Source organism: Morone saxatilis, unplaced genomic scaffold (genome assembly GCF_004916995.1).
Source record: "Morone saxatilis isolate NCDOM2014 unplaced genomic scaffold, NCSU_SB_2.0 Contig23, whole genome shotgun sequence".
In the NCBI taxonomy this organism is placed as follows: Eukaryota; Metazoa; Chordata; class Actinopteri; family Moronidae; genus Morone; species Morone saxatilis.
Window position 1 is genome coordinate 22717016 of NW_023339796.1, and position 19975 is coordinate 22736990.

The window sequence follows — 19975 nt, forward strand, 5'->3', positions numbered from 1 at the left end:
AAACATAGTGCTATCATAGAAGAAGAATAAAAAACAACATTCAAATAATCAGGCTGCAGTTTGCAAACTTAACATTATCACATTGTGAAAAACAATCAATTGCCATATTGATGTCATGTCATTGCAAGACCACTGCATTGGTTTTAGCTAGTTGTACCAGTGAACTGATAATTAATTGTATTTTAAGAGCATTTTGAATGTAGTTTTTGGTGCTTCAAATTGCTCCCACACCTCCAGTACTCACATGCCATAAAAATCGCACAGCCCGTTCTGACTTGTGGGAGAACTGTGAAGTTCTCTGCCTGACAGGCTGAAAATTGTACCTTAGAATGGGCCTCTTATATCAACAGACAGAAATAAGAGAAAATTGGTGAATGCTGCAAGTTTGTGTTAGTGGCACAAGCCACTTAAGAACCAATATGTTTGTATGAATGGTTCGTGGATTGAGGCCTATTCTTCTTATCTCTCTCTCAGAATGTCAGAATGAAAGCAATTTTGCATTTTTTTTTAATGCATTTCATAAAATGTTCAACACTTCGTTCAAATTTTAGAGAAATAAATGCACTGTTTCAGGGGATGTTTCCATTGTTAGAGAGGGTGTGTGTTTTGAGTTAAGCATTGGTTGCAAGTCAAAATCATAAGGAGGTTTTAGTTATTTTATTTTGGAATTGATGTAGCCTCTTTGCAGGCTATGAAAATGCCTGTCATGATAAAACAACACTCATGAGTCAAAATACTGTCCACTGACCCTGTTGTTTAAGTTTGACCTCTTTATTGCCAGATATGATGATCTGATGTGTGATAGACAATAAGATTCAACAGTAAAAACATTATCATCTTTAAAGCACCTGTCCTTTCCATTAAGGAGCAGAGAAAAACAGCAGTGGATTGGCTAGAAGGGTCTACACACACACACACACACACACATACACACATTAAGGGTCTGGGCCTGCACAACTGAACTGACGACAGCAGGCAGGACTTCAAAAGGTGAGACATCCCATAACTCACATCAGTCTTCTGGCAATCCTTGTTTTTTTCCAACCAATCATACTTTAAGAATGCTGAGGGTAAACAACTCCAGCTGAATGACAAGTTCCTCAGAGATGTGGCTCTCCCCCTTTAAAACTGGGTCTCGACAATCTGTGTGTGGTGTATGTCATCTTATTGCTCCTCATAGAACATGATGTTCCATTGCAGTTGGGAATCTGTTTTACTTAAGCTGATATAAATCTATTATCTGTAAAGAGATGATTCATTTGATGTTGCCTTTGGTCATGTTCAGTAGGTAGGTAACACTCATTAAGTGTGTTTCCATCTGCTTACGCACATTTAAAAAACCTGAGTGAAAACACCTAAAAATTCATAAAACTCAAAATATTGCAAAAAGGTTTTTAGACTTGGCTGCTGTGGAAAAGTTGGTGTATCAAGAAAAGTAAAATGTGACAAAGTGCAATGAAAACAGAAGTAGAGATTTCTGACACTCACTAATCATCATTTTGCATCATCATTGACAGCTGTTGAGTGCATCTATAAAATGTGGCACGTTGCATTGTGGGATTGTAAGCAGAAAGTAGTGTAGGCCTACATGCCACGGATGCTATTTGTTTCATTGTGGAATTTTTGAGAGCACTGTACTGGATACATTTATGCTACAGTGGCAAATTTACGGCTGGCTTCAATTGGACGTCAACAGGTCATAGTTACAACATGGGAAGACATGTTCACAAACTTGTAGCTTTTGGGAAATTTCCACTTCGGAGGTCATTCCACCACCCAAGTCACACAAGGGGTGGTCATATGAACACAGGTCCCCTTACCTATATGGACTTCACGGTAGACACACCCCCATTTGAAGGCAGCATACCACTTGAAAGTGAGTCAATTTTGAAACTAGTAAGAAACTAATATCTAGTTGACAACCTTGGATTTTGTCAGCTGAGATGGCAAATGTCACTAGAAGATTTAATTAACTGTAGCTTGCTAGCTTCGGCCAAATATTAAATATGGGACGAGTATTGTTTGTGTATTGCAAGGAATTTGCAGTTGGTTAATTGTATTTTCAGGATGCTTTACAGAAGAAAATGATTTGAAGATCAGGAATAAGAAATGAGTTTGGCAAACATAATGCTATCTAATAAAGTTTGGTTGGTGTTGCTGGCGTGTTAACATCCCCAAACCAAACAGAGAAAATCGCTGTCTTCACTCTTCATCTGGACACAGTAGTATCTTTGCTACACAGGATGGATGTCCTGACCAGTTAGGATATTTTTCTGAAGTGGCCTGGAACCTGCTAAATAATGTAGTTAACTCATGATATGCTTCTTGTCTTTGGAAATAATGCTACGTTACCAGTAGTTAGCCAGACATGCTAATGTTTGCAGCTTGCGGTGGGACAGATAGACATACAGTTGAATCTATTTCTTACAATTATGCTTTTTGTTTTGGGGGTTTGTGTACTGTGCCACTAAACGTCTGTCACTGTTCAGATCTCATTCTTCGGAGGCAGTTAAACCATTAAATTAGCAAAATGAAATTACAAAAATTGGCTGAAAACAACAACCGGCAATAGCTGATATATTCGTCCAATCACCCAACCCTAGATTGGACAATGCTGTTCAAGGGCTGGGTTTAACATGTGGACAATTACTATTGCTTTCACTCAATTTATATCATCCACAGCCAATCAGAGCTAAACCAATCCATACAAGTCAACTCTACCTAAAAAACCTAAAATGTGAGATTGTTTTCTCATTTTTATTGGTGTGTTTGAAAAGCCTGTGCAAAAACAAGCAGATATGTGCCTATAGCCATACATTTTATATAATAAACATTTTATTTTACTATCATACTCGCATCATTTAGGTCCACATCATTTAGTTCCACATTCACAGTATCCCCCAAAGTGACTGCCCAAGAACTATCAGGCTAGAATTTCCTGCCTCAGGCAGATTTACTGATTTCACTAAATAGACAGATTTACAACACTTCCCAACTGAACCTTTAACAGTCTACGAATGTCATCTTAGGATAAGAAGACTGGCTCCGCTGTAGAAATCAAATGCAGGATCATGTTCCTCAGATGGTGGGAAGTACAGCCTGTTACACCAACTGAGAGAAAATACATTTCAATATGTTTTGAAAAATATGAGCTACTCAAAATGTGCTCATTTATTTTCTTGCCAACAGTTTAGTTGGGATAAATCATCAGACCTTCATTTTCCTGTTTTGATTTAAAGTGTCATTCAGCTGCTGGTTTTCCACGATCTGTTCCCTATATAAAAGACATGTTTCTCTTTCATCTCCATTTTTTTAATCTCCATCTCCATTTTTTATCTCACCAAACGGTGAGCACTGGAGACTACAAGGATTTTGAGAACCCATGCTACGATGAAAAATGGCTTTTCTTTATGTACTGTGGCATACAGTAAATCAAAGATATCCTTGCTCTGGAATCGAGCCTATGGATGCAATAATCAGGTGATAACAATACGTAGAAGGGCAAAACGTCACAATTCTTCACATACTCTTTTCTTTGGAATTTTCAGGTTCATAATACCTGTAACAACCTGGCCAAGTCAACAGCCGTCAGGGGTGAAGTTATGCTCTGATTCGCTTCCAGAATCAATTTCATTTTTTTAGCTACCTGTCAGCAATCAACACACTGGAGAAACATTTTGTTTCTATGTATTTTTGTCTTCCCCTGGTGTTGAGTCATGTCCATAAATGCCATGGCAGCACACGTTGTTCTACAACACATCTCCTTTGACTGAGATATTTGTTATAGTTGAATTAGGTGCACTTTCTGTTCTCCTGGCCAGCAGGCCACCCACATCAAGCATTCCTCTCGTCATGACAGTGCACAGTGGGGTTCCTCAAACTGTTTTTAATGGGCTCTGTACTGCAGTTCTGCTGCTTCAGGTGGTCAACAGAGGAGACTGGGATTGACAGGAAAGATTGGACAGATAAAGAGTGGATGGCAGCTCTCAAGCCCACAAAGTAATATTGTTATGTGTCTTAGTCCACAACGGTCTCAGGTGATCCAAATGCTCTAAGGTATTTTCATATTTTCAGACACCCGTATCTGCGCCACCGCTGTGTTTGAATGAGCTTATGACTTTTTGTCTAAGCAAGGACTTGTTAAAGGGTTCACGAACAATCACTTTTGAGCCAGTCTCCTCCTCCTCCTCCTCCTGCACAAACATTATAACATGTGAGGAAGGCGGTTTTGGGACTTAGAGTAGAGAGCAAAGTGAGTATGTGAGAATGGATCACCCATCTGTACTTGGATAATAATTTTCTAATCACAGTCCATTTGACACTGCCAAAGGCAAAATACATGCTTTGACATCAGTGACTGAGGTGAGGCCAAATGTGCCATATGGTTCAAGAGAGCAATATAACAGATTTTCTGGACAGGTTTTCTAAAGGAGAATTCCTGTTTATCATAACTTAGGGTCTTATGTTTGTAGTTCTGGCCATCATTTTCGTTCACTTTGTACTCAGTAGATTGCTTAGATTGGGGAACACACCAGTGGAGTCCAAAAGGACAAAAAACATCAGTGATCAGATGATCAGACAGGAGGTACACAAGCCAATGGTTTGGTCAGAATATCTCAATCACCTTATTTTGAGGTGAAAAAGTCAATGAGTTCACCTAAAATGCTAATCCCTATTCCCTACCCCTATCCATAATCCCCAAGTGTTTTAGGTCAAAGTTGAAAAAGGAAAACTGATGGATGCTTACAGACAGGTTGGGTTATAATTAGCTGTTTTATTGTCCGACACCACAACATCTCTCAGAAGTTGGTTTGGATGGTTGGGTTTACAAAGCATCAGACTGATACCAGAGAGAAAGGTTTCCATCTCTTCCCATTCCAGTGACGCTGGTTGATCACAGCCTGATCACGACTTTTCCTTAGCCTCACTTAAGTCGCATGAACAAAACCAAATCTTAAAGAATAGGTTCTTCATCACCCTATAATACTTGCATACATTATGTACGTTGAAAGAGTTTTTCGTTGCGTAATACTAAGCTTCAGCAATCAACGTTAGTTAAAGTAAGTGGGTATCTTCCAAAGTTATGGTCTTTATAGAGCAAAATTCCCTATTTATGTTTACCCAGTGTGTTCTCGCTAAGTTGCAGCGAGATGAGATGGATATGAACTGTTAGTTGCATTGCCAGAACAATACACTGCCAATAAACCTAAATGTGACTACCAGGACAGAGATACAGACTTGATTTTCCCAACTCAGGCGTTGGGAAAGGGATCTCTGTTCACACATACAAATTCAAACACACTCAAATGTGAATGGAACCTTCAAATAACATTCTAGTACCACCCCAGCGAATCAAGACTAGAAAGTTGCCCCAGCAGAGCAGCCTGAAGGAGTTGCAAAAGCCAAAGTCCCCCAGTTACAACTTAACAAAACAATATAGCTTTCTAATTCAAAATGACATAACTTTAATGAGGCAGAAGGCAAAAAGAAATGAACCCACTTCATTGTGCACAAGTATAGTGGCAACCTGAGAAAATAACTGTCCTTACTATGCAAACTATGTGCTAAACACTAAAGCTAAAAAAAAAAAGCTCATGAGAGGCAAGAGGTAGCCTGCTTCTTTGAGTCTGTATTCATACAAACAGTGTATACAGGAGAGGAGGAATGACTACAGTGGCCTAAAACTCACTCTTTGTGTATAGCATGTGTTGGAAGACTTATTGAATAAACCTATCGAAGCATTACAGTATAGCCAGTTCAAATAGCATGTTTTAGTTGTGACATGCTCATTAAAGCCCCTATTCAAAAAGCACTACATTGTTCGGCTGCAGTGGTCATGAGGTGAATTAGGAGAAATAGGCAACCAATCTATCACTGTGTCCAGCCCTTACATTCAGCGCTCTTACAGTGAGATGTGACAGAAAAGCAAACACAGGAAATTGTTTAACCCCTCTGTGCCCTGTGTTTTTCTTGCTCTCTACTGCAGCAGAAAGGGAAAATTAAAAGCTCCCATGCTGTTTTCTCTTATTTTTCGAGCCACAAAAAAAAACTGAATTTGTGCCAATTTGTTTGTAAAAATGAGAGTACATCCAGTAGACCATTTTTATTAGAGTTGTGTAGTGTGTTTTAGTTAGCCCCATAAAGGCCTGCAGTATGAGACAGTTGTGGTAAACACCAGTGCGTCATACTGTAGTTACTATATTCACAAATCCAAACTGAATAGCTAATGTTGCAATGCTTAGACAGGCTGTAACTGTATACGAAGATTGATGTTGGTCGCAATTTCCCATTTAGAGCTCAACTTGCTCAGATATTGAGAGAATTACTCAACATATTTCCAAACTGCGTTCTCCAGTGAGGTTTCAAACACTGTTTCCTTTTTATACACCTTCTTACACGCCGGACAGATATTCCAACCGGCAATTAATATGCTAAGTGGTGCAAAGCCTCACAATGTCACTTTTCATTTACATCTCCGGCACTGTTTATGTCTTTCACTCGTGTGTCAGTTTCTGCGCTGGGTAAACACCTCTCTCTGACAGCTGCTGCACACCTTTTTACATCCAGGCACTCTCTCTCTCTCTCTCCACGACTCCATGGCACTTGGCCTTCTGTTTACCAGCTGGTGACACAGGCCAGGGTCGACAGGGAAGACATAGGTGACCACCTCGGAGCACCCATCACTCACCCATACAGTGCACATATTTACACACACACAAGAGGGAAAGCTCTTGTGGAGGAAAGGCACAGGTGACCACCTCTGGGGCGTCCATCACTTCACACACACATGTTGTACAAATACACACAGACAGGCACTGCTTGTGTAGCGGAGGGTCACAGATGACCACCTCAGAGCAACCCATCACTTCACACACCTTTGCGCTCACACACACACACAGACTTGGCTTTTCCAAGCAGAGGGTTTTTCCCCTTACAGTGAAAGGCACACCTCGGTGGCTAAATGCCCTTTTGACGTACGCAGTGCCAGCTGGGAAAACATAGCTAGCTGCATGTGTCACCACCGGCCTGGGTAGCAGGAAAGAAGCCCTGAGGAGAGGAGGTGATGGAGGGAAGAGGAGGTGGGGGTCAGAGGTTTGCTTCTCTCTCATGTTAGGGACTCAGGTGAAAACAGGTGTTATCGGATTCTGTGGTGTGTTGGTAGGTGGATATAGTGTTCTCCTCAGATAGCGGTACGGAAGCATTAACAGCTAGCGGTTACATTATTATACTGTTCTTTTGTATTGATTGTAATTTCTTGCATATGAATGTCAATTTAATGTTGTAATTTTAGGTTTTAACTACTTTATATACTGTTGGGTTTAATCTGTAACTAGTAACTGAAGCTGTTAAATAAATGTAGTGGAGTGGAAGTATAAAGTAGCCTGAAATAGAAAAGTACAAGTGCCTCAAATTTGTAGCTTACGCACACTACTTGAGTTAATGTGCTGCTTTATTTTCTGCCACTGGTGTGTTCACAGAGCAAAACACAGAGGATGGACAACCTTGCTTGTTAAAGCTTGAGACTTTGCACCTGTTGAAGCAGCAGCGGTCTGATCAACAGGTGTGAACCCCTGAGGTGCCTCAGCTGTCGATGTAACACAGTTAACAAACATTACATCTCCTTCTGGGGAGGCCATTGCTTCTTGTTCGCTTGCGGGTGTTGTTATAGTAATTATTTTTGACAGAAGTTTTGGTATGGATGTTCATGTTTGGAGTTGTGCATGTCCACAATTAGCTAGGGGTAGTGGTGGCCTAAAGGTAAGAGAAGCAAGCTTGTGACCAGGAGATCACTGGGTTAGGCAGATGGGAAGGGTAAATCAGGGTGTGGAAAGTGAAAAAGCGGCTCCTGCCCCTCCCTCATTACCACCACTGAGGTGCCTTTGAGCAAAGCCCTTAACCCAGCCGCTCACAGCTTCCAGGTCAATGTATATGAAAGTTGAAAGTCAGGGGACAAAATCTCTGTTAATGACTGGCCGCAGCCTGCATCTGCAAGATGGATTTGTATATCTGGCTATTTTTAGGTATACGGTAAATCCCCCCTGCCCAGAGGTGGGTATGGACCATATACCTGCGTATACGCACCACTACAACTCTGCCCTGACTGTATCTGTTTTAAAAATATTGCTAAGAAATGTTGTCTTATATTCTATAAATTTATTTTACAAGCTTTTGTAATTGGTAGATAATGGTGGAAGTTTGAAACAAAGATTATTTTTTAATCGTGTAAACTAAAAATATTTTTTTAAGGTTTTTGACTCCTACTTAATGTGTATGATTGTGTGTGTTGTGTTTGTAACCTTGCAGATGAAGACTTTTTTTAGGCGTCAACAGTTGTAGACATGAATTATGCAAAAGGTGGGGGAGGTAGACCTAGAGGTGAGAGAAAACTTTTAGCTTAAAACTGGTGTTTTGAATCTGCTGGGGGAAAGTGGGTGGGAAGTGAATGAGTAACACTCTTCTCCCTCAGTATCCACTGTGAAGGTGCCCTTGAACATCCATCTGCAACAGTAAAGTTGACTGAGTGGACTGCATGTAGAACTGTATCAGCGTGACACTGAACAGGCTGGTCTCCATATCCTGAATACTGCTGTCAGATGTATCTGTGTCCGATCATTAGGTCAATAAAATCTCACTGTCACACGTTTGACATCTTTTGGAAGGGGAGATTCTCAATAATGGTCGACATGCTGGCAGACTCTCTGCCCTTAAAAAAGCACTCAAAGTCTGTAAAACAGCAACTGACCTTTTCGCTTTCATGGACTCGCCCTACAGGTACACACTGTACTTACTTGTGTGTTGTGGTAGAGCAAAGCAGTGCTCATCTGTTTTACATTTTGTCGAGATGTCTGTTTACTGTGCAGCAGAGAGCTATGTCTAATGTCAAGGTTCATTAATTTGCCCTTTCAAAAGTAGACATAATCTGTGCTGTATATACTTTATTTAGCAGAGCTGTCCTTACTTCCTCGAAGTAGTTAAAAAAAATACAATGCTGATAAGTGCACTGTTCCAAAATAACAGCTTAAAATAACAGCAGTTATTAAAAACTGAGAAAATAGCAGGCAAGAAGAAATCTTTAAATTATACCTTCTCATCCAGATTGTCCCGCTGTCTTTCTCTCTGCCACAGAAACCCTTTTGAGCTTTGTGGATGACATCTTGTCCGGGGCCAGGTCTCCATGTGTGATGTTAGGGGACATCCCCAACCTCCTGTCCTCCTCCATCAGCATGATCATTCGCTGCCTGGAGCCCGACACCACATACATGTAAGTTACTCTTTTTTTTCTCATGAACATTTAAACACATTTAAACCACTTACCAGATCTCAGTCCAAATTAGTTCTAATAGAAGTCTCTGCACTGTCAGATGTGTTTAGATTAAAGGTAAAGCAAATGTTTGCCTTGCTCTATTTGTACAGATTTAACTAGTGGATTGTTGGTGCATTTCAATTCAATTCAACTTTATTGTCATTTTGCCAATACTCAGGTATACAACATAACAAAAAGCTTTACTGATCTTTTAATGTATAAACTGTTCTACATTTCTATACTATGTACTAATCCCAAGCAGGTTCTTGGTGGGCACCTATATATTGTTTTTACAATGAAAAAGTGACAAGATGAATGCTCGAAAACTTTAGAATTCATACTAAAAACACTTGATTTCTGAGCGTGCTACTGATTTATACTGTTATCCCAAAATGCATTGTACACAGGAAATGGAGGAGCTACTCACAGCTGGAAAATATTAGGGGTAATTGTAACTGTGGTGAGACAGCTCCAGAAAGACCATAAAGAACAAATCATCTTCAGAAAAACATTTTGTTTTCTCTTTGTGAAGTTTAATTGTGAGTGTCATTTCAAAGTCACAGTTTGATTGACATTTCCTTTCAGAATAAACAGTAAAGTATGTTCTTTTCTTGTATAGGCTGCTAACTGCAAAAACAGTCTACTATAAAGATGAGTACTGTAAGATAAGATGTTCCTTTATTGATCTGTCATAGGATAAATTCAAATCAGACAGAGCAGCATAGGGGAAAGTAGTGCAAAAAGTACAGAAGTGTAAAAGTACAATAAAGAATTACAAAATAAGAATATTATGAAATATAATAGAAAATATGTTATTAAGAATTCAATAAAAATTTAAATGAAAAAAGACAATATAAGACAAAAAATATAAAAAATATATAAACTACTGCATATGCAATATGCAGTGAAATGGTGTGCAAAAGCAGCATATGACTAAAAAACCAACACACTGTGCTAAGCTAGGCAACACACCTCACTTAGCTATCTCTATCCAAAAATCAAGTACTGTGTGCATCTTATACATAGTGCCTTTGATGTTCTTTAGAATGCCATAACCTTGGTGCCATACGAAACACATACAGGCTGGTTTTATCAATATACGGAGCTGTAGTTTTTCTAAGTAATTAAATATTCTGCCGTGATTGTGATTGTGCATTATTTACATCTGATGACCCAAACTAGGCCAGTAGGTCAAATACAAGCTACCAAAGTTAGAAGTTCATGAACACAGTATCTTTCCACATGTATAGTCCTTAGGGAAAGAGTGAGTTTATTTCCAAGTGAAGTCCTCACATACTTGACTAACCACCGACTAAATGTGTTGGGCGTGACACTTTGACTGACCAAAGTAATAGGGGTTATTTCAGTGTTAGGCATTAAGGGATACAGCTAAGGTAAGCTTTTTGAATTGGGATAATTTTTAGTCCCCACAAAGATATTAGATGAAATTCTAAGACAATACCACAATAGTTCTTTCTGTTTGTGTGTGCCTGAGTGAAGCTGAACAATGTGATGCAGTAACCAAGATGTAGCACACACACAGATATACACACACACACACCGGATGCTCCGATGTTCTCATACATATGCTGACACTTATCCAGCAAGCCACACACACTTTGTAGACAGGAAAATAAACGGAGTAATGTGGAGAGAAAAAAATGGAGATGCAGAGGCAAAGTTTGGGGTAGAGGAAGAAAAAGAGGAAAAAGATTAAGAGGGAGGTACGGCAGAGAGGAGAGCATGAGGAAAACAAAAGCAAAGAAAAAAGGGCAAGAGGCCCGAGGACGGAGCCTCTTCAAACTGTTTTGATGTATGTGGGCTGAGCTACACATGCCCTTTTAATCCCGAAATCAGCGGGGCTCCTGCTCTCTCCAGCCTGCCTGGCAGCTCATTCATCTCTCTGAGCCGAGGCCTTGTCTCTGGTTCAGGGCACCGCACACTCCTTTTATTTCCCATACAGGCAGAACCCTTGCAAAGCTTGAGATTAGTGCCCTGTAGGGGAAAATGTATTGTGTGGGGAGATGTATGTGCATGCTCGGATGTAAGCATGACACAGAAAATACTCTCCAGCTGCAAGTTAAGTCTTTGAAGACCACGTTGGAAAGGTTGGAATGTTTTAAAGCCTGTCGCTCAAAATGCATCAGGTCTCTTTTCAGTGAAGTGTGCATATCTGTAGTCTGCTAATCTTTTTATCTGTAGCTGCAATTTGAATAAAACTCTACGTATGTCTCTAGGCTGATGATATTTTTCTTCAGTTCTCTACCCTCTGCTGCTGTTTGTGTGGATTCTGCAGGTGGATGCAGTCTGTGTTTTGCTCACTAGGTGGAGATATTCATTCAGTGAAATTATTTTTTAGTTTTTTCAATTATTGTCAGTCTGGCTTCAGTGAAAGTCCTGTATTGATAATGCAGGCTCTCACCTCCAACAAGGGGAGTCTTTTAATTGAATTAGCAGCTGCATTAAAGATGTTTGCTTATATGATGATTGCACAGCAGATTCATCAGACTTTATTGCAGGAAATCCAAATGGCTGGATTAAAATTTTGGCTAAGAAAAGGATTCTATCTCTCACAATCAGCAGCAGACATTTAACATTTGTGTTTATGTGTCCAGGTTCCGGCTGTGGGCAGTAGACAACACAGGGCGCCGGTCCAGTCCAAGTGAGGTCACCATCAAAACTCCGTGTCCAACTGTGGATGACGTCAAAGCACAAGGTGAGGAAAGAGACGCTGACTAAAGTCAAAAAGGTGAATCATCTTTGTACACAGGTGGCTCACAGAGATGGGTCTCATGTTCCAGCACTGTACATAAATTATGCTTAAAGTGATTGTGATACAGAGTTTATGTATGGGGCATTAAAGGGATATAGTCAGTCAGATGTAATTTAAAATGTCTAGTAACTAAATATATTATAGGTATAGCTAATTCAAAGGACATTTGCTCTTTCCGTTGTTAAAGATGGAGCAAGTCATAAAGTCAGAGACGGATTCCTCTCTGGAGTAGGACTGTTTATGGTACGCTACAATTCCATGAGGATATTGACTATAAAAATGTGTTATTCCATATCGTCAAAAATGCCTACACTCTCTGCCCCAGCGAGAGATTTATAGCAAAGATGTTATTGCGGATCCTGCTGATTTGAATTAGCCATTGCAAAAATGCTCCAGCCAGTGAAGTGTGATACTACTGGCTTACGCTGTTGATTTTAATGCCTGGAAATACATGAATGGTGTGAAATACAATACTTCCACTCTGCGGCTCTGTTTTCAACAGATTTTATTGGCATTATTAACCAGGACAGGAGGATAAGTTCCTAATCTGACGAGCCACGAAAAACCAATTTCCCGTTTGAAGAAAATATTCAACCACTTTGGCTTTAGAGGGCGTTAATGATTTATTAATTTTAAAATGTTACTGATATCAAGATATGCACATAAAACGGCATCTGTATTATTCATCTAAAATGCAAAGTAGGGCTTTCTCTAGTTCCAGCTTCTCAAATGTAAGGTTTTATGTGATTGTTAACTGAATAGCTTTGGTCTTTGGACTGTTGGACAGACTCAGTAAGACATTTGAAGATGCCACCTTGTCAATTTTATAGACCGAATGATTAATAGATTCATCTAGAAAATAATGTAGATGGGACGGGGTGCTGTCAAACGATGAGTGGCTAAGAATTTTTTTTCTAGTTTGAAATTCCATTTTTGACAACTCTAAGTAAGTTGACCAAGGGATGTGATCACTTCAATGATAAAACAGGCCAAATTGAAGCCTCGGACTCAACCAAAAAAGAAAACATTGGAGATGCTGCTTGGAAAGCGGACAACAGCAACGTGCTGTGGGGTATAGCATCGTTCCACTCAGAGCTGACTCATCAAGTAACAAAATTAAGGCCGAGATCTCAGTGGTTACCACTACATGCAGAGGGGAGATAGCAATACTTAAAGCCGAAAACAACAATAACAGCGCCTGTGTGCCTAAAGTTGTTGACCCATAATTGTGTTTTCCATTCCAGAAATAGCTGATAAGATCTATAACCTGTTCAATGGTTACACCAGTGGGAAGGAGCAGCAGACGGCCTACAACACTCTGATGGACCTGGGCGCTCCCACGCTCCACCGTGTCCTCTACCACTACAACCAGCGCTACGAGAGCTTTGGAGAATTCACCTGGAGGTGTGAGGATGAGCTAGGACCAAGGTACAGTTATCTTTAAACCCGTTTTTTTTATAGCTATATTTTTCTAGTTTTTAACACCGTAGAAATAAAATGTGCATTTCTGAGTTTTTAAAGCAAGGCAAAGAACAAAAGATGTCTCATTTTTAGAAGATGAAAATGTATTATTTGCACCTTTTGCTTCAATACTGCAGTAGATATGGATGGAAAATGACAAACTATGAGACTGTCAAACGTTTGGAATTCAGTTTGTATTTCTGAAGTGCCCACGTCTCTGACATGTAACCTCAGATCAGCAATATGCATTCCTTCCAGCAAATTGATCATCAACTTTAACTTGATGGCCAATTTATCAGAAGGACCTAACAATATACAAGTCAACGAGTCAGGCTTTTACAGAATACCAAAAGACTGAGCCATTCTAATGTGTCTGTTGACTGCAATCAGTCCCCGAAAACTGCAGTGCAATGAGTGTGAAAATGCAATCTGTCGTTCTGAACTTGTACAATTGAAACTGACGTCTTCAAACAATAACAGTTCAGCCTGGCTGCAAGATTGAAGAAAAGTGGCAACTAGACAAGAGTCTGCGATGGTTCGGTGTGAACACCACTTTAAAGTGCAACTTGAGCAGACAGTCCTTTCACCAGCAATTTCAAATATGTTGGAAAACCCAGACTCTGATTTAGCAATCCATAAAAATTAAACATATGGTGGATTTGGTCGGGACTAAAATTACAGATATGCTCCATTAGTGATCACTTTACCCCTCACTGCTCATGTGAAACTCTTCCCATCCTAACAGTGAGTCACAGACCTCACTCACAATCCCAAGTACTAGTAGAAGACTTGTGACATACCATGAAGTGTGCTCATTAAATCATAATACGCAAAATACTTCAACAATAATGCACCCAATGTGTATTAATCCGCTGCTGAGAATAGTCCCCAACATATACACATATACACGTCTGAGCAATGTTTGCAGCTGTTATAGGAAACATATTTTGAATTTTTTTAAATGAAAGTATATATTCTAGGGGTGTAAGAAAATACCAATAAGTTTAGTTTAGTTTAGTTTAATTTAGTTTTTTAAAATTGCATCAATCCTCAAAAACACTGTATTAATTTTTATGTTTAACTCCCCAACTGCTAGATAGCCATGATGTTGGATGTTACAGGGACTGTGATAAATACAAATGCAGATCCCACTGTTCTGGTTGCATAAAAAAGCAGTTGCACACAAAAAGTGACAGGAACTGTTGTCAATAATAAAAGAAGAGAGTTGAGTAGAACACTGACTCTTTTCTCAACTCTGCATAACCGGCCAATCACAGCGTGTGATTGTGGGTGTAAATGTTGGATCATCAGTTTCGGAAAGTTACAGAAATGATCGGGCCCAGAACCCCCTAATCCAACGATGGAAATGTGTGATTCGACCACCCGACAAGCAGTTCTGATGGAGTATATTGGCACCTTAAAGGTCTTCTGGTGTTTTATTTGATGCTTTGATATCCATAAGAAGATAAACTTGTGGTTTTAAGCACCAAAAGCCATCTCAATAGATTTTTACAGCTCCTCTCTCACACTCTCTGGAGCTCTAGCAAGAACAATTAGGCTAGTGGGAAGGCACCCAAAATCTTGACATACCTGTACCGGAAGTAGAACAAAGCATGCATTGGGGAAATACAAACACAGAAGTTCAATAGATGGAAATATCAAATATGAGAGTCTGTAATGAATGTATTAATTTACTTTAAGGTGGTTTTGGCTGGGATAGTCCCAAACACACCAACCAGGGTTTGCTAGAAAGGTCTGACTGTGCTGTATCCAGCAATATATAACATGTAACTGTAGTAAGTATGGTCAGTGGTCTACATTAATAAATGTATGATGTGCGCCATGAAAATCCAATGGCCATCAATGGCTCGTCTGTGGTCAATCTAAGGATTACAAAATACATGTCAATATGGTTGAAATGGTATCAGACGGTTTACTGAAAATAAATAAATAGAGAGAGAGAGACAGATACAGAGCAGCAACAATAATAACAATAACTATAATGATAGAAATATGACTAATAATACTAATGTCAATAACAGCCATAGTAATGATAATAATAGAAGATAACAATACTTGTAGCAGTGGGCGCACAGCAGCACAACATCGTAGCAGTCACTGATTTTGGGGCACAACACACTCCTTGTCTGTGTGTTGGTCTGACTGAGGCTCAAACATCCAGGCTATGGCCGAATCTCGACAATGTTTCCACTAACACTAGCCATCATGATGCTAACTGCTCTTTCACTAGTCAACCATTCATCTGTGGTGGGCGGAGCATTCATAGATCTACAATATGTCAATTAGGGAGAAAGAGTATATGTAGACAAGATTGAATTTACTTTTTATGTGGGAATACCATGTTAAAGGAAATGTGAATCATAGCAGAGTATTTAGTGTATAAGTGTTAAAACGTGTGTGGAGTGGATCTTTAAGTTTGCAGGCCTGGGCAAGAAGGCTCACCCTGATGTATCCCCTTGTGCTTTTCCCGCACAGTGCCACTTAAAAAACCTGTGAAACTATGCTAAAAATTATTCATTCTTCCTAAAACCCAAACACTCTAAACAAAACCAAAACAAAGGTAATCCTATCCAGCCCAAGTATTTCCTTCGCACACTTTTCAAAGCGAGCTGTAATTTGTTCCAAATTCCCCCCGCAATTACAAACACATTCTACGGTGGCTCACGCAGCCAAATCTCCATGGTATCGGCCCATTCGAAGCTCGGCAGTGTCCCACTCTTGTCTTGATTCTCAGAGGTGGGCAGATGTTCCGCTCCCAGCTTCCAAAGTGCCGTCTTTAATTCTAGGCGGTTGTTTGTGTGAATTAGAGTTACGGGGGAAATTCATTCAAACCGACCGGGAAGCCGAGTGAGCTTAACCTCTGTGACATCACCGGGGCCATTTAGTAACGCACAACCAGGGAGGGCCCCAAATTTTCCCCTAAACTACGGATAAGTACCCATAATGTAAAATTGTAGCTTAATGTTTTATAAACAGAGCCATGTGTCCGACATAAAATATACTTCTAAATGGCAGTCTGTGGTACATGCTTTCACTTTGGCAGGTGAAACTGATTAGCCAACGCTCCCTTAATTCTCTCTGTTTCTCTCCCTGTCTGTGGGTTCCCCCGCCCTTAATGAAAGGTTGTTTTTAATAGGGACCACGCTGGAAAGAGTTGATGTAATTGAGGGAGTTGCTTCTGAAGTGTTCCATTAAAATACACTTAGATTAACAGCCCCCCAATTTAGTTAAAGGGAGGGGTGATTAATGTTAATAAAGGCACCTCAGAGCTGGAAAAGCAGAAGAGAAGTGCATTCAAGGTGAGGCCTGGCAACAGGGGAAGGAAGTATAAACATGTTTTGTTTAGCCAAGTCATCAAATGAACATTAGACTTTCCTATGTCTCTGGTTTTGGTGTGAGGAAAGACTCTATACTGGACCTGAGGCAGAGCTCTATGCGGTCTATTGTTAGCGAGCGGGCAGGCAGCTCCACTGCTGTGTGTCTAAGTAAGTGTGCTGACATCTTCCCCCTCGGCGTCAAACACTTTGTTTCTGTGACGTTATTCAACCGTTGGGAAAAACAAATGCAGCAGATAAACGGTTGCAACGGCGCCAGGACAAAAATACGATTGAAATCATTTTAAGCAAAACAAAATAGGCGACCGACTTTTCAGGCATCCAGTATTGACATTGGCCTTGTTCTCCAAAAGCACCTAAGATGATTTTGATTATTGTCATTTGGTTGAACAAAGGTCGACTCTAACAGTGGGGTCTGTGCTCATTGTATCTGTGTCTTAGTATGAATAAACACTGGGTCATATTAGGGTAAAGATTATATCCTTAAACATTTTTCTAAGCCAATGGTTTGTTGGTATAAAGTATCACAACGTAGTCGGTCTGATAAACACCGGGGATGTGTGGAGATACAACTGTTTATTGAATCTACCAATTCATTAGGGCTCCAACCATTGAGCGCTGACACCTTGTTCTGATTGCTGTTGTTAGACATCTTCATCTTGGTCTTCTTCAGAAACTATAAAACATAAATCCCCGGATAGATATGGATCCACACCCATTTTAGCCAGTATTACCTAGATACCAGGATATACACTGTGTTTACATGAGGACGTTCTATTGGCGATATGCTACGAGCCACTTGGTATCTAGCACATCGCAGTAAGCTAGATTGATATTGAAATATCATGAATAAATATGATCATAAATAAATGTCATCAATAAATTAGGTCTCTACTGGACTACCTACCGGATTACTACTAAAAACTGCAGTTTTTTCCATGAGTGAGTATAAATCTGTGACATTTTATGATTTACTCTACCTGAGGGGCATGTGTAAATATTTAGCAGTTACTTACCTCTGTGGTGCAACCACTTTTATTTAGTGCATAAATCACAATTTGGTCATAATTTACGATATAAATGGGCTAAGTTTGAACTTACACACAGCTGGAGCAACAGGCTGCTGGTATTTATTAGCTGATGTTTCCTGACACCTCTACCTGCTCCTGACAATAGTTTTAAAGTAATAGTTTGAAACAGTAAACATCTCATGTCCTTTTATTTCACTGTTATTCATTATAATGTTCGCACATTGCAGCAAATCTCGGCGTATTACCACCCTTAGATCAGCGGTACAGTATGACACCATTGGTAGGACTGTAGATCACGTCATCCACATGCAAACGTGTGCATGTGCATCCTTTTGTGCATGCACAGCTCCATAGTGCAACTAGAGGTTAAACACTCAACAGGGAACCTTTAAGTAACATCCACAACAGCAATATCTGGCCGGGGACTAGACAGCCCCTCTTTAAGTAGCTTTTGTTTGTGGTTTGATCTTAAATCACCATTTCTTTGGCCACTTGAGAGGGAATATACCTCTCCCGCCCAAACAACATCTGTGGTACCGCCGCCTGTAAACAAGAGAGCAGACAGTCTCCCCTCTAACACACACACACATACATACTGTACATGTACAGACCACAGGACACAGTTTCATCTTCCCAAATCAGCTCAATGTTTCATGGAGAGAATTCCCCAGTTTCTCTGTCACAAACAATGAGGACTGAATAAACTAGATTTTCATTAGCTAGTCAAAATACAGATAACAAGAGCTCTGCTCAGGCTCTGACTCAATGTAAACTCACAGCAGCCAAGTAAGCAGAATCTGGAACCAAATGAATGGACAAATGTGGCTTTATCTTTCTTGTGGCAGCCGATATTCAGATCTGCTGTTTTTAGAAACATATCGAATCTCACTGAGGAGACCGTTTGGCATCCCGCGGAAGACATTTTTGTTGCCTTTTTCATGCAACATCGCGTGACGTCTTAACTCGAACCATAAACTCACCGAAAGGCTGTCTCTCCAAAGCCTGACACTTCTCCTCCCGAGGGCCAGATCTTGTCATCGCCAGGGGAGTACCCATCATTTAAGGCATGTTGCTTGGATGTTGACTTATAAATGCTGGATGTTTTGGCTGGGCTGAAAGAAAATCCTCCATCCTGGCCTGGTTTCAGTCCCGACCATGTCCTTGGTTGGACTCTGTGCCCTTTAAAGAACTGAAAAATATTTGATTTTTTCCTATTTTCTTTGTTTTTACATGACAGTCTCTCTAATCAGAGGAGTGCTTGCGATAATAAGTATTGTTATGGTTGGAATTTCTCTCAGGAAATCATAATCATAATCACAGCAGACTGTTTACTTTGCTCTCCGACTTTTTATAGTTGAGAGAAAGACAAAAATACACACAGTTAAAGTAGAAGTGCCTTTCAGCTGCTCGTCCAGCAGTGATTTATTGGTTTCTGTGATACTGAACAGAAACATATAAATATTTACGCACTCTGATATAAATTTCCAGGAAAAATATCCCATTATCAATATCAGTATAAATGGTTACGAGTTAAATTAAAAATACCTCAACTGCCCTCACTAGGAGCAATCCAAGGTTCTGCTTTGTCAATTCCAAAACTACCGTATATTACACTTGACTGGAACCAGACAATCTATTTTTAGCAATTAGTGACGGTACTTTAATTATGCAGTTTATCAAATTAGAAAAGAATACTGATTGTTTTTTTTAGAAACTATTTATAAAAAGATACTTTTAGTGCAGATCGGAGGGGATGGAGGGAAGTCTTTTACATCTAGGGCACGTACATTTGCTATCTGCTCCCTATGTAATGTATATCTATGTCTACATATATATGTATATGTATATACACATATATACATATATTTCTACACACAGTAAATATATGTATATATACATCTATATAACACACATAGTTCAATATAAGGGAACAGCATCTTTCTAGTGTTGTGCATTTTACATGTAGGATATTCAGTCTCCTAGAAGTAACATTTATACACTGTGTTCCAAATTATTTTAATTAAAGAAACATTAGATTTTTTGTTTTTCA

At 39.8% G+C, this 19975-nt stretch overlaps 1 protein-coding gene across 1 annotated transcript in view; it reads left to right on the forward strand.

Moving 5' to 3' along the window:
- The window catches only part of astn1 (astrotactin 1), a 374129-nt gene that overhangs the window by 344723 nt on the left and 9431 nt on the right, over positions 1 to 19975 (forward strand). The window contains exons 21-23 of the mRNA XM_035669982.1: positions 9127 to 9262; positions 11920 to 12020; positions 13322 to 13505. Coding sequence (XP_035525875.1) covers positions 9127 to 9262; positions 11920 to 12020; positions 13322 to 13505 — 421 coding nt within the window. The remainder of the gene's footprint in view (positions 1 to 9126; positions 9263 to 11919; positions 12021 to 13321; positions 13506 to 19975) is intronic.